Source organism: Toxorhynchites rutilus, chromosome 2, assembly GCF_029784135.1.
Source record: "Toxorhynchites rutilus septentrionalis strain SRP chromosome 2, ASM2978413v1, whole genome shotgun sequence".
NCBI classification, from domain to species: domain Eukaryota; kingdom Metazoa; phylum Arthropoda; class Insecta; order Diptera; family Culicidae; genus Toxorhynchites; species Toxorhynchites rutilus.
Genome location: NC_073745.1, coordinates 162463939 through 162488972, shown reverse-complemented (window position 1 = coordinate 162488972; position 25034 = coordinate 162463939). Strand labels below are relative to the sequence as shown.

Here is a 25034-nt window from a genome sequence, read left to right as displayed (position 1 = left end):
GAGTGAAAATAACACACCAAAATATCACTTTTATTGCTTTTTTTTCGACGTGATTCCACAAATATTAACTTCATACTGACATGTTATACTTATATTGAACTGGGATTCTAAATAATGTCTATATTAAATTGATAACCGAAAAAAAGCAAAAATAATAGTGCATATTTTTCAGGTATTCCGAGATGTATTTGTGTCTTAAGATCCACGATGCATAATTTACTTGTCAGGAACGTTATCCAAGAACACTCGGCTCTGTTGCTAACAGATCGTTCGAACATGGCCGGTCCGAATTACGTCGGAATCGTTCGTCTGAGTGTAGTTATCATCTGCGTTACTCCAAAAAAAAAAAAGACTGTTATTCAGTGACTGTTTCGAGATTAGTTTCGCTATCAGTACCTACTCGCATGAATATTTCATTCCGACGCGCCTGCTAAACGAATTCTGAACCGAATAATCGGCTCATCCGGTGTGGACCACATTTCGACGCGAGAGCAAAGCAGCAAAAAAACCCTCAGCGAGTGACAGTAAGATGTAATGTGGCTTGACATTTTGAATGCTCCTATTGGCGTGATAAATTGATTACGGAGTATGGCGTTCAGTTTCTACTTGGAGTTTTTTTTTCTCCTGGGCCGTTAAGTGCGCAAGATTTGGGAAAGACAAGAAGTGCCAGCTTTTGACTTATTTGCGTTTTCGTTTGCGGATGTGGTTGACTTTACTTACTTGATTCATCAATTATTGCCGGGGCATAAGTTTTACGTATAACCAATATGATAAGAATGCAAAGGAACTGCGTATGTGAAGAAAAGACGTCAAAAATTGCACATTGAAAACTTTTCACACATAGCACTCGTAGTTGTTGTCAAAGAATATTAATCTTAAATTATTGAATTGCGATCTAACCAGGATCAATTCATATGAATGAACAAGGTGTGAAATAGGAGATTTGAAGCGTCTACAAAAGTTAGGTTTAAGATACCACGAAATACAGTTGCGTGACAAATTGGGAAGGAGAATTATTGGAACTCGCGATAAAGAGATATCAATCGTCTTTGGCTGTCTCGCCAGCTCTGTAAAAATGGCCTAATTATGGTTTTTGACCAAACGCTGGTTCAGACTTTTGGGTCGATCCGTGGTGTTTTGTGAATGATGTAAATATTATCGGTACATCAAAAGCGACAGTTCATTTTGTTGACGGTACCAGGCAGTGCAAACAGATTTTCGATCAGCAGAACTAACAACAAATCTGATCGATTTTTTCGTTTCTACGGCGTTGGTTAAATGGTTAAAGTTGTTGTCGAATTGATCGGTTGAGTACGGTCAAAATTATTCAACAATTCATTCACGAGTGGACCAAAGATTTGAATGAAAATCGCTGCAGTCTCTACTTCTTTCGACGTTACAAGACGGAAAACATTTGGCTACTGTTCGATGATATGTCTCGGTGATCGTCTTCAATAGTTACCCAATAAATATCAGCCGAGTACAATCTCGTCGGAACGGAGTAGCATATATCTGGCCAATGTATTCATCAATCAAAGCGCGCTCGGGTCGTAATTCTCATCGTAGAACGCTCGTTCTTCAATGACTCTTCACGCACAACCAGTGGAACCCATTGAAGGGATAATAACAACATCCTCGGGCAATTTGTTCCTGCTGCCATCTGCAGGTTTTTTTTTCGTTCTAGTGGCTGTCGTTCTATCAGTCAAAACGACAGAAGTGTGATGTGGTACAAGTCCTATAAGGAGCCCGTAAGACTCGCAGTTAACTTGTGAAAAACTCTCAAACTCGAACCAGCCAAATTGATTACCACGATCGATTTGCCTTGTCTGGTTTCAATATTTTGGTCTCAAAATGCTGACGTTAGACTGCTACCTTCATGTCGTCATCATCGATTGTCTCCCCCGGCGGTAGATATGGATCATAACGTGATCAAGAAATTGATGTAGAGAAAAAGTATATTTTTTTCAAGTTTTATCCCTAAACATACCAACGGTCAACCAAAAAGATATAATCGTGAAGGACATTTGACAATATGAAAACAAAAACGTTCATTATTCGCACGAGAATTAAGATGCTGGAACAAATTTGGCAGCCTTATACTTGATGCCAAGCCGTTTACTATGCACAACAAAGCACCGTTGTAGGACAGACGGATAACCGGTTGTAAACAGTGCAAATGGCCATAAAATTTTAACGTCTCGGGTTGAGCTTTTTTTTCTAGAGAGGGAGACATGAAGTACGAATAACTTTTTCGGTATCCCTCCAGTTACTCTGGGGTATCCACCAGTACAACAACAGTTCCTTTTGTTTCCTTAACAATAAACCACTCACTATGTTATGACTGTGCTTCTCCGCTGCTCCCTCAGCTGCGGTAGCAGCGCACTACCCGTTTCGTGGCTTTGTTGCAGCTCGTCAAGGACTTCCCAAGATTTATCGTTTTCAAGATGGCTTACTCAGCGTGGCAATGTTTCTAAGGCAACAAGAAAATGCTTCCATTTCTTTGTCGAGTAACACCACCGTGTACGACGACGACTACTGCTACAGAATTTCGGGAGAAAATAAAGAAAATCGTCTACCATAACGTGGAGCGGGAAATTCTACGTGGGGTTTTTGCTATGTTAGTGTAGTATGGCAACTCAGCCCCAGCCAAATCATGCGCACTGTCGGGAAAGATTTGCTTGCTCACATTCCCTTTAAAGCGTAAAATTAAATTTTAGTTGATTTTGCACACGAGTTTACAATTATTGAGAAAGCAGAGTATGGTAAATATAGCTAGTACTCGTGTGTGTTTTGAAATATATTGGTGCGTGTTCGAAACCCGTGAGAAAAATATTTACATTCAATTTGCGCTATTCATTCACAAATTTACGACGCTAAAATAAAGAGCCAGAGAACTTCAACTTCGACTGAGTGACCAAACGTTCCGAATAGGTCGGCAAACGGCGGGAAATCGCATTTGTGATCTCATTAGGCTTAAAGTTTTTCACGCTAAATGCAAATTTTATAGCGCCTAACTGGGGGTGCCGTAATTAATATCGATGTGTTTCTTCGTGCTGCTTGATAAATACAAGTTGAGAACAAATTATTTATGAATACATTTTCGGTTCCACTTTGCGGTGTTGTTTTTCTTATCGTCTTCTTTAACGGAAACGCGATGCTTCCCGACGGTATGCGCTTTTTTGGTATTGTACAACACTTCGTATTTTTTTATTAGGGCGTCGGTACATTATTTCTCAGGTTAAAGAAATATAAATCGAAAATCATTTCAAATGTGTTTGAAAAAACTTGCCAATTTTTTCAAGAGTAGAATTCTGATGTCTGCTTCTCATTTGCTTGTTTTTTGTTATCTTCAATGGCCCCAATATATCTAAAATAATTTTGCATCCTCACCCTATAACAGTTTGCCCTATCTCAGCATCGATAATGGAATAATTAAATTTGGCAGTTACCATCAAAGGCGTTATAGTTTACGTTTGTGTAGTTTTTTTTTATCCAGTTCATTTATTTGTAAGGCTCAATCGCATAAGCTTTGCGGAGCCGCTAATTCAAGGTTTGTTTATACAAAGTTTCAACTAATTTCTATGTTTAGTAGGATTCGACCGAATACTCGCGGTTTACTCGAGGTTAAAAGGGCAACATTTTTGTGGGACGGGTCAGGTTGGGGATATGGATATGAGGTATCGTTGTCTCAACCGAGAGTTGCCGCACGCACTGTAGCATTGTGCATAATGACCAGTGATAGCATCTGGTGTTCGACTATCTGTCGAGGGTGGGCGACGGTGAGATGGGGGGACAAGACAAACAAACTAATAACGAAAAAGAAAAACACAAAAGCATTAAATACTTATACTAGACCGTTTCACAAACATATAGATCAACTGCATATAGCAGATGTCGCGAGTTCCCAACACGTCTCTAACAGGAACATAGGGTTGTCTTCATTCAAAAGGTACTCTCTGGCTGCGTAATTATCCGTACATTGCCAAACTGCGTGATCGATGTCATCGTAACCGTTTCCACACCGACAGACGTTGCTTTGAACAAGATTTATTCTGTGGAGATGCACATCTAGCGAGTAGTGGTTGGACATAAGTCTACTCATTACACGAATGAAGTCACGACTTACGTCCAAACCTTTGAACCACGCTCTCGAAGAAACCTTTGGAATAATTGAATATAACCACCGCCCAAGACTTCCAGTGTCCCAATCGGTTTGCCAACTCAAGAGGGAACTCTGACGCAGTAATTGGAAAAATTCATCGTATGAAATCTGTCTATCAAACAATTCGCCTTCCTGGGCACCCACCTTTGCGAGAGTGTCCGCCTTCTCATTGCCAGGAACTGAGCAATGAGAGGGGATCCAAACAAAGGTTAACTTATAAGATCTTTCGATCAGTGCACTCATCTGCTGTCTCACTTTTGTGAGGATATAAGATGGGTGCCTACTAGTTTTCATCGACTGGAGAGCCTCAAGCGAACTGAGACTATCCGAGAAAATGAAGTAATGGTCTGCAGGCTTGTTGGAGATCATCCCCAATGCGAAGTCGATTGCTACCAGCTCAGCAACATAAACGGAACAAGGTTCCTGCAGTTTACGGAAGGCGCTTGAATTTTCATTGAAAACACCGAAGCCAGTGGATCCATTGAGGCGAGACCCATCAGTGAAGTATCTTTTCATGCAATTGACTTTTTGGTACTTTCGGTTAAAAATACGGGGAATGAAAGTTGGAAGCTGATCTGAAATCCCAAGTATTGCTTGTTTCATCGACAGATCGTATTCAATTGAGGAACTGCTGATGGTGAAGTGAGCACGGTCTGGAGTAAACGATGGAAGACAAATATCTGATGAAATATAGTGATAATCTCATAAACCGAGATTGTATATTTAGATGAAGCATTTTTTCAAAGTTTTCAATCACAAGTGTTTTCGTGACACCGCATTTCACCAGTATTCTGAGAGAAAGTTCCCAGAATCGGTTCTGTAGAGGAGTTACTCCTGCCAGAACCTCGAGACTTATGTTATGCGTTGAGTGCATACAGCCGAGAGCTATACGCAGACAATGATATTGAATTCGTTCCAATTTTAGAAGGTGACTTTTAGCTGCTGAGAGAAAGCAGAAAGAGCCATACTCCAGAATAGATAGAATAGTTGTTTTATAAAGCGTTATGAGATCTCCCGGATGAGCTCCCCACCACGTGCCGCAAATCGAGCGGAGAAAGTTGACTCTTTTTTGACATGTTTGCTTCAAATACGTAATGTGGGTATTCCAAGTGCATTTAGAATCAAACCAGACACCAAGGTACTTGAAGGTCAATGATTGGGTAATGTTTCTGCCCAAAAGCTTAAGTTGCAATTGGGCTGGGGACCGCTTTCGAGTAAACACTACCAGTTCTGTTTTCTGCGGCGAGAATTCTATCCCTAAGTTCCTTGCCCAAGAAGACAAGTTATCTAGGGAATTTTGCAATGGTCTTTGCAAGTTTTCGGAATGGGGACCGCTGACGGAAACCACACCATCATCTGCAAGTTGTCTTAGCGTGCATTGTTCTACCAAACAACTGTCAATATCTTTCACATAAAAATTATAAAGAAGGGGGCTGAGACATGAGCCTTGGGGTAGACCCATATAACTATTTCTGGAAGTTGTCAGCTGTCCGAGGGTGAAGTTCATTTGCTTTTCTGACAACAAATTGTACAAGAAGTTATTCAAAATTCCAGGAAGTCCACATCTGTTCAGATGGTCTGACAGAATTTCTAGGAAACTGAATCAAAAGCTCCCTTAATATCCAAGAATACTGAAGCCAGTTGCTCCTTGTGCGCAAAGGCCAGTTGAATATCTGTAGAAAGCAACGCTAGACAATCGTTTGTTCCTTTGCTCTTGCGAAACCCAAATTGTGTACTTGATAGCAAATTATTTGTCTCGATCCATTGATCGAGTCTTCGAAGGATCATTTTCTCCAGCAATTTTCTAATGCACGAGAGCATAGCAATCGGACGGTATGAGTTATGGTCAGACGCTGGTTTGCCAGGCTTTTGAATTGCTATCACTTTGACCTGTCTCCATTCGGGTGGCACAATATTGTTTTCTAGTAGGGTATTGAATAAGTCTAGCAAGCGTCTTTTCGCGATATCGGGAAGATTTTTTAGAAGAACGAATTTAATCATATCGCTTCCGGGTGAAAAGTTGTTCGATGAAAGAAGAGCCATAGAGAATTCCAGCATTGAGAATGGTCTGTCCAGAGGTCCACCGCTCGGAGACGTTTCTCGAAGAATATGTTTGGCTGGAACTGAGTCTGGACAGACCTTTTTAGCGAAATCGAATATCCATCGGTTGGAGTATTCTTCACTCTCGTTGGTAGATGAGCGGTTACGCATGTTGCGAGCTACCCTCCACAAGGTGCGTATTGAGGTTTCACGAGACAGACCTTCGATGAAATTGCGCCAGTAACCGCGTTTTTTTGCTTTAACTAATTGTTTCAGCTGTATTTCAAGCTTTGAATATTCCTCGAAGTGTGTGGATGTTCCATGTCTGCGAAAAGCTTTGAAAGCATCAGATTTTTTCAAATACAATTTTGTGCATTCATCGTCCCAGCCAGGAGTGGCTTTCTTTTAAATGAATCACTTGGAACTTTTCTTTTTTGTGCTTCCAGTGAGCTTTTATACAATAAATCGACGAAGAATCGATATTCTTCCAATGGTGGAAGTATATCTATTGATTCGACACCAATTGTTACCGCCGTTGCAAATTTTTGCCAGTCGATGTTCCTTGTTAGATCAAATGGAACTCGAGATGGTTCAGTGGATTGCGGGCTACACTTGATTGATATATTGATTGGCAAGTGATCGCTACCATGGGGATCATTGATGACCTTCCACTGACAATCTAATGATAGCGAGTTTGAGCACAAAGATAGATCGAGTCGGCTTTCCCGAGCCGGAGGTTTTGCAATTCGTGTCACTTCACCAGTGTTCAAGATAGTCAAGTTGAAATCGTCACATAAATCGTAAAAAATAGCCGCCCTAGCGTCATCATAAAGATCGCCCCACCCAGTACCATGGGAGTTCATGTCACCCAAAATTAGAACTGGGGTTGAGAGAATCGAAATTAGATTCCAAAGTTGACTACGGCTAATGGAAGTATTCGGGGGAGCGTATACTGAAGCTATGCAGAGTTCTTTATTCTTTGCAGTTATTTGACAAGCGACGATTTCGACGTCTGATAGAGCTGGGAGATGAATTTTATAGAAAGAGTAGCACTTTTTGATCCCTGAAAGTACTCCTCCATAGGAATCATCTCTATCCAGGCGAATAATATTAAAATCGTGGAAGTTGAGTTCTGTGTCAGAAGAAAGCCATGTTTCGGAAAGAGCGAATATATCACAATCATAATTTTGAAGTAAAAATTTGAACGAGTCTAGTTTAGGCACTAGACTACGGCAGTTCCATTGTAGCACATTGATCATATCTTCTACTACGTTAGATGAATTATCCATCGAAAGATATGATTGATGCAAGGAGGGGCCATGAAGCAGTAAATTGCTTAAGATAAGACTTTAAAGATGGAAGCAAGGCAGAAATAAGGCTTCTGAGGGGGTCTTGAATTTTGAACGTGTTTAGTATGAAGTCCACAATGTCCGAAAAAGCTATCAATCTTCGATTAGACGCGAATTTTCTACGAGAAGATCGAGGAGCAGCGTTTTTATTTCTCTCTTCTCTGGGTAATGACGTAAAATCCTTGCTGCAACCCAATTTAGTACAATTTCGACCATGCATCGGTATACACGGAAAGAACGCGCCGAAGTACTGACGTTTCGCTTCAGAACAAATCAAACTCAGTGCGTGTCGTGCGTATGTTCGAAAATGTCCTAGTCTCCTTTTAAATTAAACTATTTGAGCCAGATTGCTTCAGAGGAATCGAGGAATCCTCATATCAGTTATGAAACGCGATTCGATCATAAAGTGACTATCTGGGCCATTGTGTTCCATATGTACGAAAATAAACCTTTTTAGGACTTCGGGTTCTTTCAGGACAGTGTGACATGCTACATCGTAGGCCAACCCATAAACTTTTTCCATCGGAATTTCTTACAGCATGCGATAACAAATGTTGATGAAGTTGGCCGTCGAGATCCGGACTCCTCTTTGAGGGAATTTTGAATAGTTCAGTTTATGTTGTTGTGGTCTTCGACCCAGAAGAACTCAAAAACAATATTAGATCCGAATTTGCAGAAATATTGCTCATTCAATTGATCATGCACAACATATGTGGTTCTTTTTCGTAACGATAAGGGCGGTTATTTGATAGATGTATTTTTTATTAAATATCCGAGAAATTGTATTGTACAAATTTAAAAAACACAACTTTTAAAGGTTTCTTCATCTTTCCATGTCAAATTCGTTCAATAATTCTATCACCATATTGAAATGGTGCCTTTTTTTAATTGCGTTCAAAAAGTTCAGAGACAGTGCCAGTTAGAAGAATTTCGACTCGACTACGAAGCTATTGGTTTGTTCCAAAGAGCAATTCCACGCCATTCCGCTATTAATTTTCTAATAACTTTGTATAACAACTCGAAATTACAATTTCCATTACTAGTTTTAACTGCGACTGATCATATCCCATCATCATTATGATGGAATTAAATATCTTAGAGTTTTCAAGCATTTGATGGTCAGAATCCGCCGCATTCGACCCGAGTATCACCATCCGGAATGTTGGCTCTACTATACTGCCGTTCTACGCATAGTTGTCCCATGTTACTTTTTGACGATTTTAACTTTTCTTCATAAAACGTTGTTTTTATGCATAATCTTACGGAAAACACAAAAAAAAACATATAGTTTATTCCCAACTTTAAAAAAAACAACATCAAGCTCAATTGTCCCATGTTGATATTCTATTCATAACTGTCCCACCATGTATTTTTTGTAGATCCATATCGAATAAGTCGGTGCAAGTACAAGAATTTCATGTCACACTTTCAGCAGGCCTAATGCACTCTTTTCTGGTTTGGAAGAACGAACTAATTCTCAAACAAATAAGAAAAAGTTTTTACAGAACACGTGTTCACCTTGTTAGCGAATGCCTAATAACAATGAGATTTATATTCTGCGAGGGTGTTCACTCATTTCTTCATAAAACGATGTTTCTATAATCTTTCGAAAAAAAAAAAAATGTTTTTTTCCCAGTATATCAAAAAACAACATCAAGTTCAATTTTTTCATGTCGATACTCTAAGCATAACAGTCCCACCATGAATTTTCAAACCCGTAATCAAGCTTGAATGATTCAGTGAGGGGATCTCATCACATTTTATTAAACAATAGTATAGTGCTTATAAAAGAACCCGGTGTATTGCTAAATTGAAATGCTTAAAGCTTTTGGTAGACAAATATGCGAGAAAACTTTGATTTCGTTTTTCTCAGTTGTTGATTTTGGAACATGGGACAACTAAAGGGTGTGTCACATCAAATTGCATCACGGAAAAAACGCTGTAGAAATTTAATTTTTAGGAATTATATCTTCAGCTTTCGCTTATAATCAGATAAGAGTGTATAGAAGAATTGTTTACTGTTTATACTCAAAATACGGTACAAATTGGTAAAAAGACGGGACAATCAAAAAGGGTCGAATAAACGGTACTGTCCCGTTTAAAATGGTACGTTTGGTCAGCCTAGTCCTAAGTCATCTCTCATATTTACATGGTTTCTCTCTTCCCAAAATTTAAGACAACTTTCGGAACACATTTTTCTGAAGACACTAGGGCCATTCGAGTGGTTTCAACCGAATCGTTGAACCCAATTTTTACGGAGTGAAGCAGAGCATACATTTTAATCGCTAAAAATTAAGTTCATACAAAAAATGAATAAAAACTTGACGAAACTGGAGGAGTCTCGAAATATTATTGAAACACTGTGTAATATTATTCGGATGTTTGGTACGACTTAATCCTATTGAGGAATTCACGATTAGATTTTGAATGTTTTCAGCTACCAAATCAGATTTACTTGGAGCAGCCATTGACTCTAAGCTCCGCATTCATTAGCACATATCTATTGCGGAAGCAAAAACATTTTCTGTCTATGCTCTGGAATACCCCGGGCGTGGAACCATGGAAGCACCCGGCAATTACACCATAACGCCAGTAAAATGCACAACTCCGACTTGAAAAAAAAAACTTCAATCAATTAGGATCATAATATGATTTAATATAAATAAAATAAATAAAACAAATAAAATGAAAGTATCGAGTTCTTAAAAATAATGTTAATTTAAATGTGTTTGAAGCACAATTGTGATTCGAAACACATCTTCTTCCCGATTTATTTTCCAACAGATCGTTTACTAACAGCAATCAAACAACAATGGGTATTTTTATGTAGTTTATTTCTGAGAACGATAGAAGAAATAATTTGTTGACCATCAATATAGTTCTTTTGTACTGATACACCATTCTCTCAGTGTTAGGAAGTTAATTTATCTCGTCATCACGAGGAGTTTAAGATTGAATTTGAATTGCGTCATTAGCCGGGTGTTTTTCTGATCAGAAGTTCAGAGGTTACAATTACAATTGAATTTGAAGAAGTTCAATTTCGTCGTGCTGAAGTTTCAGCGATAATGTAATGTGTGGTCCCGTGACTTGAACTTACCGGGAAAATAATCAACGATGAGAAACCGGTAATCCTATAAAAGTTCGCTAATACGCAGATGCTTACTTTAGTAAAAAAATTGTGCCATACTCTCTCCAGCGATGCTGTATACTTTCGAACTTTATTGGCAAATTCTGCAATATATATCTGACTTGAGCATCATAGAAATGATCATTCGTATGCATTCTCCAATGGAAAATGAAACATCTGTGAACTGTTAACTTGTTCCTAGAAAGACCGTAAAAACATTATTCACCGTCATTTTTTCGAGGACTTTTTCTTTTCTCACGAATTTCTTATCTCACAAATTACTTGAACAATGCTTGCTTGAAAGCCAGAGTCATTTCTGGATTGTTCGTCAAGCATCGTTCTTCAATAGTACTTCATAAAAACTCGAAAACGTCATGACTACATGAGTTGGAAAGTTTCCAGTTTTCAGAAATGGTCTCATCTTGCTTGAAGTTTTTTTTATATGTAAATTCTAACGTCAGATATTGCCAATGTGTTCTTATGAGATTTTTACGATGTTGACAATTCCACTTTATTTAAATTTTTGATAATTTAACTCAATATCATAGATTTTTTGACGTAGAACTACGTCTTTCATCAAGGGTGCCAAATCAGAAAACAGGTCACTTTTTTATGAATTAAAGGTTGCGTTAATAACTATTTTTGCCGCGAACGGACTCTAACGATTCAAATACCAAACGAATCGGAAATTCCCTAAGATTTGTTTTTTATGCTATATATTACAATCCCCTAATGTGTAAATGGTTTAAATTGATGAAAACTAGAAGCATTTCATTTTTTCCATGCATTTGTTCTGTCATCTGTCATTTGGTTTTGCATGACAGTAGCAAAACTATCTCCACCAAAGATGGCAAGCTAATCGAGACCAGAAATATTAATAGAAAGGGCTTCTGTTGAGAAGAGCGTAAAGCGAAGATTAGTGTAGACAGCGTTCTAATTCAACATTTTGGTCGTGTCTTGGACACAACCTCCTATAATTTTTTTTCCTATCATTTCTGGTGTTGTTCTTTTAGTATTTGACGTTTGTGATCAGAAACGCTTATTTATTTTCAAAATAAAATATCATTCACAAGCTACAATGGCATCTGTGTATGAATATAGGAAACTTTACAGGCCGGTTCTCATTTTGCACAACTTTGTTTTCGCTCGACTTGTTTTATACGGGTTCTCGGAATAACACGTTTTATCCAGAATATATGCAGTGTGTGAATTTTATTCCAAAATGCATGATGGCCGTAAATATTGATGATCCTGGCTTGGTAGCATTCTGGAGGCAAATAAACTGCTAAGTTCAAAGCCTCTTTAACATAAGTAAAGAAAAGTCGGAAACATTATTTTTCTTCCCATGTCAGATATTCAGAATGCATTTATTTTTTAATGATTTCATGGATTTCCCAAGACCCAACCACGGTTATTCTACTTGTTTTTCGTAGAGGGTGGGAGCGCACCGCATCTGGAAACAAAAGATCTTTGAGTAAATATCGTCAATTTTGAACTCAAAAGGCAAAAACGAATTGGTGATCATTTTGCTTTTAATTCTCGAGCCAATTGGAACTTTGTGAGCGAATGATTCGAGAATTTTTTTGTGATTTTAGAATCATCTGGAATTTGATGTGATGAAGGTTATTTTATCATCAGACATCCTAACGACCTTTTTTGGTCGTAAGGGCACTTCATGTTTTATTATCAACGTAACGATTGTAGTGTTTCAAACAATGAAACCGTAAAATGTACCTTAAGGTAGATTTGCCATTTTTTCAGAATAGTTTCAAAAATTCGGATCGACATTGAGTCAATTAGTATTTTTCAGGATTGCTTGTGAAAATTTATTCCACTAGTCTCTTACGCATGCTTGCAGTTCACGAACTGTTCCAAACTGCCGGCCATCAAAGATTTTAAACGGGAATCAGGTATGGACTATGAGCTGACCACTCCATAACCTGTATGTTCCGTTCTGTTCTCCGTAAATGAGTTCAAGACACAGCTTTGCAACGCCCATTCCATTCTTTGTCGAAATTATGGCTATTGGAAAATCCAATCCATACCATGAGACTTCATTTCATGTCGAGCGGGGATCGAACCAAGGCCGGCTGGAATGCAAGGTAGTTTCACACGACTAGCTATTCATATAGCCACTGGTGCTGTTGCATAAATGCTTGATAGTATTACATCACATTATAAAATGAAGTTGGAAAGTGTTCTCTGAGAGTAAAAAGGAAAGTATAAACGTGAACCTATATCCTTCTCGGTCTGGGTCGTGTATGTGGCAAAGTATGTGATAAGGGTTAATGTGTGCTTATTTGCAATGTGTCTCTAGTTCCGCTCTCTCATATTGCTTTTACATATATTGCGCTCTCTCATATTGCTTTTATATTGGCATATAAATATTATACAAATTCTGTACCAGTATGGGAGAAAAGCATATTTTATGTTATTTTTAAGCTCATTTGATGTAATAAATCAGGATGTCAAAACATGTGCTGAAAATTAATTTTGGATTTATCAATAGTACAATCGATTGCCATCGACATCCATCACCAAGAGTTTTTTCCGTCGATTCAGGGTCACAGTTTCTCCAAGCTTAAAAACAAACACAGTTGCTGCAAACACATGATTACATTTTTAAACATCCGTATTCTTGAAAATTTTAATAGAATAAATTCCTATGGAGATGTATGGCTCCACTAGCAAAGGTTTTTGGAAGAATCCGTAACTTTGGAACGCGGCTTTTAGTCAATATCCTTCCTTTTAAATAAAACACACAAATACTAAAATAAAAAAAAACGTCAAGAAATAATCTGTTTTGTTAATCCACACGTATAAACAAAATAACTAGAAAAAAGCTGCGCTAAATTCCCTCACTCCGCACGGCGAATCATGGAAATGAAAATGGTACAAACAGTGAAACTGACACCTATCAAAACACGCCCATATCGATCGACTGTCAACAGTGAAATATATCCTCCTGGCCTTGAAATTGATATGGGTTCAAAATCCACAAATGGTATTTCAATTGTTCTCACAAAGCTGAACGTTTTGACTACCGATTTACACGGTTACAATATTTTTACAAATTTTCTCGCCGTTTTGTTGTTTGTAGATCAGCTGGGATAAAGGTGTCAAAATAGGAAACAGCCTGTGAGATTTTTTTTTCTCCTCTCTCTCTCTCGATCGACTTTATTTATTTAAGGGGAACTGAGAAAGTGATCTCTTCGGAGGGGTACAAAATAGTAGATGACTACAAAGAGGCGCCAACGTTTTTGTGGCTTCATTATAACGAAAGCTTCACGTTTGATAATTTCAGAATGTATCATTATATATATGAAATAGTCTTATAATCGACTGATCTAATTTCATTTATGTACAGATGTTTGATGGGAGGTTTTAAGTATTCTGGCCTCCCATTAGTGCTATATATTTTATTGTCAAGTTATCGTCAGACATTTCATTCGTTCGTTAAACAAACAGATTGTTCTCATCAATCATAAACTCTTCAATGAGCAACTTTTGTTCATTCATTGCTAAATACGGTAGCTCCAGCTAGTTAACGAACTGATTGATAGCTCGTTTTCCAGTTTGTCTCAACTTCTTATTCATTCCAACCGTATTTATCTTCTTTTGTTTATCTCGTGTAATTGCAGGTCGGAGCGAGCCGCCATCCGGGGTCGCGGACCCGTGTGCCGGATGCAACAAGCCAATCCTAGACAAATTCCTTCTCAATGTTCTCGAACGGGGCTGGCATGCGTCGTGCGTGCGATGCTGCGAGTGTCACCAGCCCCTGTCCGACAAGTGCTTCAGCCGGGAATCAAAACTATACTGTAGGAATGACTTTTTCAGGTAAGGCGTGTGTGTTCTCGTTTCAAGTTTGATCAGACTTTTTTTTTTTGGGAAAAAAAGGAACAACTCATTCAGAAGCTTGTTCGCCGATAGCGATGATTTACATACAATATGTACTCATCCGGTAGTGGTGGTTGGAAAATAAATGGGCTTAAAGATTATAATTATCGGTATTTGAAATCGCGCATTCATCTTCCTGCTGCTGCTGCTGCTGCGGCTCTGAACGCCTCAAACCGTAAAAGTGTGGTGTGCTTGCGCGAGCTCCAAAAAATGCAAGACTTTGGCGCATACACCAACTTCAAAGATCTGGATGATGAGATTGATCTTGTACGGTAATTTATATTCTGCTTGGATGCTCTCGTCTGTTCTCATTCAATCTGGCGAGCGAAGGGAGGAGTGAAATCACTCTAGACAGAAAGAGGTGTGTTCGTTGCAGAATGATATACCGTATATTTGGGAGGGTTTTTTTCTTCTTCCGAAGAGAGGCAATATTTCAAAAATTCGTTTGAATATGCGATAAATCAACTGCGAACTGAAATCTTGAAAAAAGATTCAACAAAAAATGAGTCCATCATGTTGCTGAAAAGTATAATTATTTTGTTTAGATTGTCAGTAGAAATGCGTATTTTTGGTACAAACTGATTGACCCAGCTTCTGTGTCCAGGCATTCGTATTTATGTTACAACCAGAAGTGTACACATAATGGCACTTTATAGTCATCATCAAGTTGAAATTAAAACAACTGTAATTCGATTACGCAAGGAAATACAATGTTATGATTCTGTCTTTGATTGATCATCGCACAATTGTGCCTCCATTCGAGGGACATACAAATGTTAGCTCATTCTCTTGTCTTACCCTTTTTTTTTTGGAGGATCATAACAAATGGTCGGTGTCATTACCGGTTCGAAGATTTATTTTGAAATTTCTATTACAAAAGACGCGGTTCATTGTCTCAATGTGTAGCGCGGCCTTTTTGGTACAAAAAAGCAAACACATTGTTTCTGATAAATCGGACAGTAATTACGCGATGTTGCTTTCTCCACGTAAACTAAATAAAAGTTTTATGCACCGACATTTGGTTGAGTCGACTTTGATCTAGGTAATGACTATGGGGGCTTTGGGTGAAACTTAATGATCACCGAACAACAAATTCTCCCGCTGAAATGGATGCTAACCCGAATGGCGTTGAGCATGATTTTTGATCGTTGAAATGACGATTTCAATCACGGAGGGAACGGTGTGAAAATGGGTAGTCGTTTTGACTATTATTATTACCCTATTTCGGGATGTTGTGGTTTTCTAGTTGTAATGACCATAATGACGGTCAATACTCCAAAAAAACAGGGTGATTTTGTGTTTTTATAGTTTGTAATATATTAATCTGTTGGGCCAATGAACCTCAAAATGTTTGATTTCTTACCGAACCTGTTGAAATTGAAATTGAGGCTATCTTTCGTTTCATTTGAACAGTCCAACAAATACTGTTTCGACGCAGGACTACGTTTTTTATTTCTGTACTGGGCTACTAACGCTAAAATGCGGTTTTTGGACCCTTTCCCTCCTATGTAACAATTAGTAATGCAAGACAAACCTCTTTCTCCCTTATGCGACGTAACGGTAACATAATTTGTACACAAAGACAAGTCGTTTGAAAAATAATTTTCATAATATTTTAGTCACCACAATAGATCAAACTAATGGTCGCTGTTACTCAATGCTCCTACAGAAATTTTTTTTAAGTAATGAAAATATCAACGTTAAAAATCAGACATGTCGGAATCAAATGTTCATACAGAAGTTCCTCATATGCAAGTAGTGACTTCGAGAGAACTTTCGATAATTTCATAGAATTTTGAACAAACGTTTAGCTGAGCGAAACATGGGCTGGTATAGATTGATGTCGATTTACACAAACGTAACTACTTCTTGGTTCTTCAATCCAGCAGTTACTGTCATCTCATTTCACTACTTGTAAAAGGTACTGGGATGTCCTTACGTGACGAGCAAAGCACACGGCTTAGTATCGTTCTAGTTCCGCTTTACTGATTTGGGAATATATTGGGAGACCCAATATATTCTACTTCGATGGGATCGATAGGTTGTTCCATACATCGGCTAACGATTTCCCTGCATACCCAAAACGTTTCGTTTTCATCCAAGTGAGATCTCTCATAACCATGAGAAAGTGTTGAGCAGGTTCTCCCGGGAAAGATGAGCCATCCGAGGTCAACTCGGTTAAAAGAACGGCGTCCTGGAGAATTTGTATCAACGAATATTGCATCAAGAATAATCAAGATTCAATGATAAATCGAAAATATCTATGACCTTTTGCAAGTTCTCGTATCGGTCATCCTTCCACATAAATTATCATTACTGGCTTGATTATTTCACGATACCGAATAACCTCGAATTCGAATTTAATTTTAGATAGATTAACGCGATATTCAAGATGCATTAATCAGTACCTGCTTACTGGCTGCTATTAAGTCCATTACAACACGTGATCTATCATCTTGACTCAGGAAACACACCTATTTCGCTCCTAGAATCGAAGTTAGCTGCTCAAGCATATGGGTGCGCGGGAATTTATTTTTTTGATCCGAGAAGACTGGAAGTAAGATTTTTTGTCCTGCTGAAATAATTGTGTTCAAGTTCGTTGAAGGCTCGTCTGAAAGTGAAAGGTTTCCCAGGAGGTTTCTGCCATCCACCCTAGGAAAATCACCCTAGACCATCGAATTTCCTCCTCTAGGCTTCCATTTGGGTTGTATGTGGCGCTCATGAAGCTTCTCACCCGAGCTGCGCCAAACACGAGCCCGCCGTTTCCGGTAAAATGGCTCGAATTTGGGTTCGTCCGCCCAGAGAACCGTTTTCTAGAGCTCTAGAGGCTTATCAGAGTGGTCCTTAGCAAGCATAAGCCGATTGGCTTTCTTTACTTGCTGATAATTGAGTGCTTTCGAGCAACTATGCTATTCGCGAAACGGTGACCAACAGATTGACCAAATACTGGTGTCCGATCTCGTACTTGAAGATGCAAAAAAGTGTTCGAATGACGGCGGGTTCAGATGAAAGGTTTGAACCCGGTAGTCATTACAGCATATTTAGTAGTGTTGTGTTGTGTGCGAGTCGTGTGGTGTAGTCGAATGTAGCCATCAGATTGTATTCTTCACGGAGGAGAAGTTTCCACAAACAGAAAAAAATGAAGATATTCGGAATAACATAGAAATTACGAACAAATTGTCTTAGATAATTCCACATCCATGCAACAAATGTGAAAATTAATAAAAAAAACTTTTCACTGATTTGAACAGTTTGAACAGGCGGACGAGACGCTACGCTTTGATTCAAAGACAAATCAATTTTCGAAGTGGATAGTTTTTGTGTCACTGTTTTTCTTAATACAAATTGTTTTTTTTATCATTCAAATGAATCTCGTTTTTCCGGTATTCAATAAGTCAAACTTCTAAAGAATAAAATAAATAAGATATCAAAAAAGATTACAGTGCTTATTTATTTAAATTCGAACGAATCAAAAATGAAAGAAATAAAAAATATGATGAGGTGGGTATTTCATTTCTGTATCAGTGTAGGTAAAAAGTGTTTGTGTATGATTGAATCACATATAAGAACTGTTGCTTTTATACGATTTTTTTTATCCCATTTTTATTTATTTTAGGCTCGTTAGCATTTTAGCTGTAACAGAGCCGAATTTTAATCGTATACATGTCACATGGTTATCATATCTATAATTATAGCACATTACATTACACAGTTGCCATTCGCCAGTATTCCTTCTTATACCATTGCATATGGTACATTTACACAGTAGCCATTCAGGCGTAAGAGTATTCTTTCTGTTCTTCCATTATCCAGTTAGACCACCGGACAGCGGAGACAGTTGATTGATCATTGTTGAGTTATTTATAGAACAGCAGCCCATTGTGTCTTGCAGAGCAGAGCAGTTGTATGGATGAATCGATCTAATTTCGACCGTGGATCGATCTCCATCGCTGATGATTGTTGCGTGGACGTAACTATTCTGTAACAACACAAAGATGATCAATGAGGGCCCTGAGTTTTGAACTCACGATCGATCGCTTACTAAGCGAACGCGCAACCAATGTGGCTACGGAGACCCCCGATGTAGGACTAGTTGATTCAGATGAAATACTGGAGGCTAAATTTCTTACAACTGTGCAGTTTTTTCATGATACTGCGTTAGAGTACATTGAAACATGAAAGGCTAGTCTAGGAGAAACATAACAGTCTTATATTAAATTCCGGAGGTTAAAAGTGGCATTAGTAAAAAAAAGAATAATTATAACTAATGAAATAAAAAGGTAGAGCAAATAATCCGTAACAGTTCAAAATCGTTAGGGGCAAATATTTTCAGAAAAGGAAAACAAATGTTTAGATTCGTGAAGCTTACTAATTATATTTTGTGTTTGCCTGGTAGTATCAGCATTAGTCGAAAGGATTTTTCTACTATGATCAATATTTGGACAAATGTCAATAGTCATGGTATAAATGCGATGATGATTTTTTTTTTTTATCTTCGCTTATTTTTCGTCGGCCTATTTCCGCCACTTTTAGTGCCAATCACCGACATCAGGGAGGCGACTCCACCTGTTCCTACCTATCAGACTCAACAACTCATGAGCCGGGCCAACTTCTTTTACTTCCGCTCCGAAGGAAGACGTAACCAGAGATTTTTCGCCTCAGAAAATCCCAACGACGCCAGCTGGGATTGAACCCAGGCCGATCGGATTGTGAGGCTGTTACGCTAACCATACAACCACTGGCGCCGTCGCGATGATGATTGTCAAACATAAATTTGATCCGAAGTTATATTTTATGATAAAACTTGAAAAGATACTTCTAGGAATGTTTGATTGATTGGATTTATTCTTGGTTTTATTCACTTAATAAAGTTCTTTAAAAAATATTAAATAATACATTTGTTTTTGGTTTATGTGTCCCGTTTTTATTCCTGAACCATTTGGTCAGCCTATTTATGCCCCTCATTTAGTTTAAGCATTCATCGGCCCTTGTCAGTGTTACCGAATATTTGTACCAGAGATTATCATTTCCAAACTTGCGTGATATTGTTTCGTGTCGGCACCAATTTTGTGGTCCTACCTTAACAATGCACTCGTGTGTTGGACACCACCCTTCTAGTTTTTTCATTCACCGAAATGGGAAAAGGTAAGGTACATCTTTTCTGTCAACCATAAGAGCTAGCCTTTTTCATAGTTAAATTTCGGACTTCTTCTGTTTGCAATACAACAGCAACGGTGAGTAAAATGTAAATGATGACGAAATTTTGGTTTATGGGTACATCATCGAAATTTAGAGTCCAAGTGTGGAGCCGGCCAACAGATCCACGAAGAAGATCGAGATTAGACGAGTTCGAACAAATGCAAAGGGCAGGTCTCGTACAGGCGTTTGATCAAAAAAACTCTAGCGTTTGAGACGAGCGATACAAATGAAATTCGTTAGTTTCACGCATACTGTGAAAATCACATTACTATGTGAAGCTTTCACGGTCTTTATGGACGTGGCTATACGTGATTATAACGTGTTCATAGTGTCCAATGTGGAACTGAACTACAATTGAGGGTTAGCTCAGCGCAAACATCTCTTAAAGTCAGATGAAATTTTATGTGGGGTAATTGCATCGTGGAGAATCAATTTTAATATAAAATTCATGATATTCATGATATCAAACTTCCACAGTACATAAAACACTTGTAGACGCCATATATTTTGCTCCACTAACAAAAGCCGATAGAATTTTTCAAAAAGTAACTTTTCTTCAATAACTTTTTTGGTGATTTAAAGAGGTGACCAGCATTATTAGGCGGTTGATTTATATGAATCAATTTTTATTCTGACTAATAATTCATTCCACCTGGAGGCTATTTGCCAGATTCAGCTACACATGAATCGAGACATATGGTTTTACTTCCATCCTGAAGGGATGAAAACTTGAATGGGATGAAAATACGGTTCTGGAGTGGAGATTCTGTTGAACAAAGTTTGGGATGGTAAAAAATTTGCCAGTCTGACTGTCTTGGTTGTTTTAATCTGTAATCGTGTCACAAATGATAATCATGACTAAATCATAACATTGTATGATACCATAGTGATCAGAACGAGTGCTTAATTATCTATTTGTTCTGTTTCTCTCATTTTAGGCGATACGGCACGAAGTGCAGTGGTTGTGGTCAGGGTATCGCCCCGTCGGATCTAGTGCGAAAACCGCGTGATAAAGTGTTTCATTTGAATTGTTTTACGTGTTGTATCTGTAGAAAACAATTGAGTACCGGTGAGCAGCTGTATGTTTTAGATGACAATAAATTCATTTGCAAGGACGACTATCTGCTGGGCAAAGGACCTCATTCATCATCGATGACAGGTAATGCATCTTTAAGATTACTCTCTGCAGAAATACATTGTACGATAATGTGACATTCTGTATAGTCGAGTAGTGGAAAAATTTCCATTTCTCAAACAAATCGCGTTAGAGTTTCCGGTGGGGGGACGCAAGGACACAAAATATGATGAAAAAGTTATGAGTACCTATTTATAGAGAGAAAAATAATAGCATCGTTTCAAGCACATATAATAACAAACGCAATCTGCTGCTGGCAGCAAATCCTCGCCCCATGGAAGCCGTTCCTAGGTTTGGGTTTCTCTCCCCCAAGCGTCGTACCTTCCTTCAGGGGGAGCCTCTGTATATATATTTGTGAGATGAGCCGGAATGTGTATATGCGCAGTAGACGTCTTGTTTTTTTTTGCGAATGTACGCGTTGCCGACGCGTGATTTACATTCAAATACATTCACACGGGATCCCTTTTCAAAGATCCTTCTCCTCGTTGTTCCAGTCCAGTGCGTCTGTCTACAGTCAACACCATCGTCAAAATTTGGCAGGCAAACATGTCTGTGAATTTTTGGGGTAAATAAATAATTCACGAGTGTACATAAAAGCGCCGAGATGATACATAGAGAAGTCCAAATTTCTATCCAACTCCATTGCACTTGGAACCGTTTGGTGTACATAAGAATTCCCCCGGACATCCTATCGTTTACCCATTCCATCTTATGATAGAGTTTTCCTTCAACGTGGTTGGGACACGCTTTAAGGGTCGTCAAACAAATACATTGGGGTTCAAACAGCCAATGGGAGAGATTTGTGACTGAGATAACACTTATGATCTTGAAAACGAACCAGGCGGGGAGTTTCTGATTCCGTGTTGTCTTTTTGAGAATGGAATAAATTTGAAAAATGTGTACACCAGCAAAGTTTTGCTATCGTTTCTCATGTGTCTGTTATATTAAATCGATCGATTTTTTTTCAGGATTGATACCGAATACAAGGTAACTGAGCCAACACTGAATTGTGATTGAAAACTGAAGTGTTGCACAAAGGTGACTTTTCTTCGGAATGACATATTATACTATTCATAGTGACGGAGGAAAGATAACGCCTCATTCCTTCAGTTGAGGTGAAGTGCTTCTGCGCATGCCATTCATGGAATAATCTGTTACGAGTATCAACACACAGTTGACAATGCCGATCGGGGACTAGTTTTCCTCAAGTTGCAGTCTACCTCTTCATTTTTTTCCAGCTTTCATTTGCTAGGTACTATTTATCTTCGTTATTCTGCATCGAAACACGGTACAATGGGTGATGTTGTTTCGCTACCGTCTGCAGACATTCAAAGTATTTATGTATTTTTGCTACCGTTTGCGGTTAGCGGCTTGCAACTGCGACGTTGGCTCATAACGATTGCATTCTGTCAGAGACAAAAATATGTTGTCATCACAATGCAATGCTGGTCGGAACTTTGATGGAAATTACGATGGCTTTTACGATGTGGAAAAAAAACTATTTCTACATCCAGGTTTTCTCTAAGATCCAAGAGAACATCGAAAATGTTTACGGAATTGGATCAATCAACTAGCGAATGTTGTGATTTAAACTGATAAAAATTCAAAGTCACGTTTCAATTGAAAACGAATGTGAAGAATGCCTATCGTAAATCATTTAAAGATACATATTTTGCTTCAATTTCAATGGCCAATAAGCGTGTTTATGAATACCTTATTGTTGTTGGAGGTACATCTTGTCGACAAATCGAAAAAGTAGGCCACAGGAAAACAATCCAGATTGGCGGCAAGTGATGTGTATGCTAGGTCAGATCGAGATTAAATTTAGGTTTGCGACATTTCCGTGAGTGATTGTCAACATTGCCCCAATCTCCTGTTAGCCCTTTAGTTTCTCCTGTTAGCTGGGATTACCGTCACATGATGATTATTGCATGGCTATAGTAGCTAGATTAACACACAAAGATGGTCAGTTGAGGACTCTGAGCTATGAGCTCATTATCGTTCGCTTAGCAGCGGACACGCAACCAATTAGGCTACGAAGACCCCCATAATCTAATCTAATCTGGTAAAATATCTGTCAACATTTTGAGCCAGTTTGGGGAGAATAGAGTAAAACCATCCAAGATCATCTCCAAAATAATTCCAAGATCATCCCTCCATTCATTCTGCCAACTGATAAATGCCTATTATCGGCAAATGGAGAATAATTCATAATACGCATCGACTCACAAGCTAACGCCCGTATGTAGGCGAGATTGCTCGTTGAGTTGTGGGGGAAAATAAGTGGCTAGTAAAATTAAAATAACATACCAGTTTTAATCGTCAAATTGTTTACCCTTTGTACTACATTCACAGTCGATGTTTTAGGCAAAAAAAAAAGATGGATAAATTTCCGGTCTAATGGTATACAACATAACATATATCACGATAACCGATAACTGATAAACCCCCTATGTAGAAATCAAAGATGTAGTCCTACGCCAAGAGAATATCCCAATGTGCTAATAGTTAGTCAAATTAGCATCTTTTGCTTGCTTACCACTTAAGGTATTATTCTGGGATGCACATTTTATAAATAACTCAATAATTAAATTGGTAATCCTGAAAAGCGCCGAGAAGTTGCGTGGTTTTGTAGAAGCAGTGAAAGATGATTAATTGATAACTCGTTATTGCCCTCGCGAAAACAAATCCAAAGCTGTCCATTTGTCGTGATTCGTTTCCTTATGTCAATTTACGCATTTCATTCATGGCGAACGCTAATGCGGCGATCATCTTTGCAGTTAATTACGCATAAAAACAACAGTGTGTGCGTGTGATGCAAAAATAAATAAGCACTCACCACTAGACGACATGAAAATCGGCGCAGCACTTTCACCGAACAGAAATAGTTTGATAAAGAACTGATAAATTGAAAAAAATAAGTTGAATTGGGTCCATTAAAAAAACCTAACCTATACTCTAGGCCTTGAGAAAAATCTTTTCGAACACCGAATATTGGTTGCTGATTAGATGTTTATCGAATCGTAATTGCGATCGCTTCACTTCGGGGCAGCTTTTTTCATGCATACTATATAAATTACAATACAACTGCCACTCGTTGAAAATCAAGTTGTTTTATGATTTAATGAATATTTTGTCTTGAAATGTCAAGAATATATTCAACATTTGTTTTTTTTGTTTCATATACACTTTATATCAGCCATTCCATGCCAAACCGATATAGTGGTTCTCAGATTTTCGTGAAAATTTGTAGTTTTGTTCTTTATCGCAAACATTTGACCCGTTTTTTTTATTTTTTCATTAGGGTGACCATTTCCATTTTAGGGTTGTCCGGAAAATCAACTTTTTCTTCTTTTTTCCAAAAATGACTTTTTTCAAAAATTCATAGCTTTTGAACTATTAAACCGATTCAGATGATCGACATATAAAATTAAAGCCAATTACCTGGTCTTTTTTGAAAAAAAAAATACTAAAATTCAAGTGGCAGTGGGGTAAAAATCATGATTTTTGAAGATTTTTTCTTGAATTTTCACCAGGAATTGTTTATATGGATATTGCAGCGAAATTAAGAAATATAGAAGTTGGGTGTCAAAAAACAAATTGTAGAGTGATTTCAGAACTTCAATTTGATTGATAAAAACAATCATGTTCAATATGAATTTTTGGGATAAAATTAATAATCACACATTAAAAATTACTAGCTTTGAAATTTTCGCTTCCAAAACAGTTATTTAAATCCACTAATTTAGATGTTCCACTACCATATCCTGTACTAAATTTTCTTGTCTTTCAAATGAAGGCAACGGAATTGGCTTACGCAGCGTACTTTTTAGTGTAGAGCCAGTTTGAGGCAACAGAGTCCGAAACAAAAAAAAGGTTCTATAACTCTTTCATTGTTGAAATTCGAACATATGCGTAGAAGGATTTTTTCATCAATCATCACCTTCTGAGAGATTCTGAAAAAAAATTTTTTTTTTCATGTGAGAAAGGTGTTTTCTGACTCTAAGGGGATGAATCAAAAATTAAATTCTTCTTTTATTTTCAACGAACGAGAAATATATGCATGAAAAACGAATAAAAAAAATTGTTGACTCGATTGTATACAGGATTCGATAATATACACTG

At 38.0% G+C, this 25034-nt stretch overlaps 1 protein-coding gene across 3 annotated transcripts in view; it reads left to right on the top strand.

Annotated features, from left to right (window-relative positions):
* LOC129769661 (LIM/homeobox protein Lhx5) overlaps positions 1-25034 on the top strand; it is a 93999-nt gene that overhangs the window by 12738 nt on the left and 56227 nt on the right. For all 3 annotated transcript variants that reach the window (XM_055772054.1, XM_055772053.1, XM_055772055.1), the window contains exons 2-3: positions 14320-14515; positions 20713-20933. In XM_055772054.1, coding sequence (XP_055628029.1) covers positions 14320-14515; positions 20713-20933 — 417 coding nt within the window. The remainder of the gene's footprint in view (positions 1-14319; positions 14516-20712; positions 20934-25034) is intronic.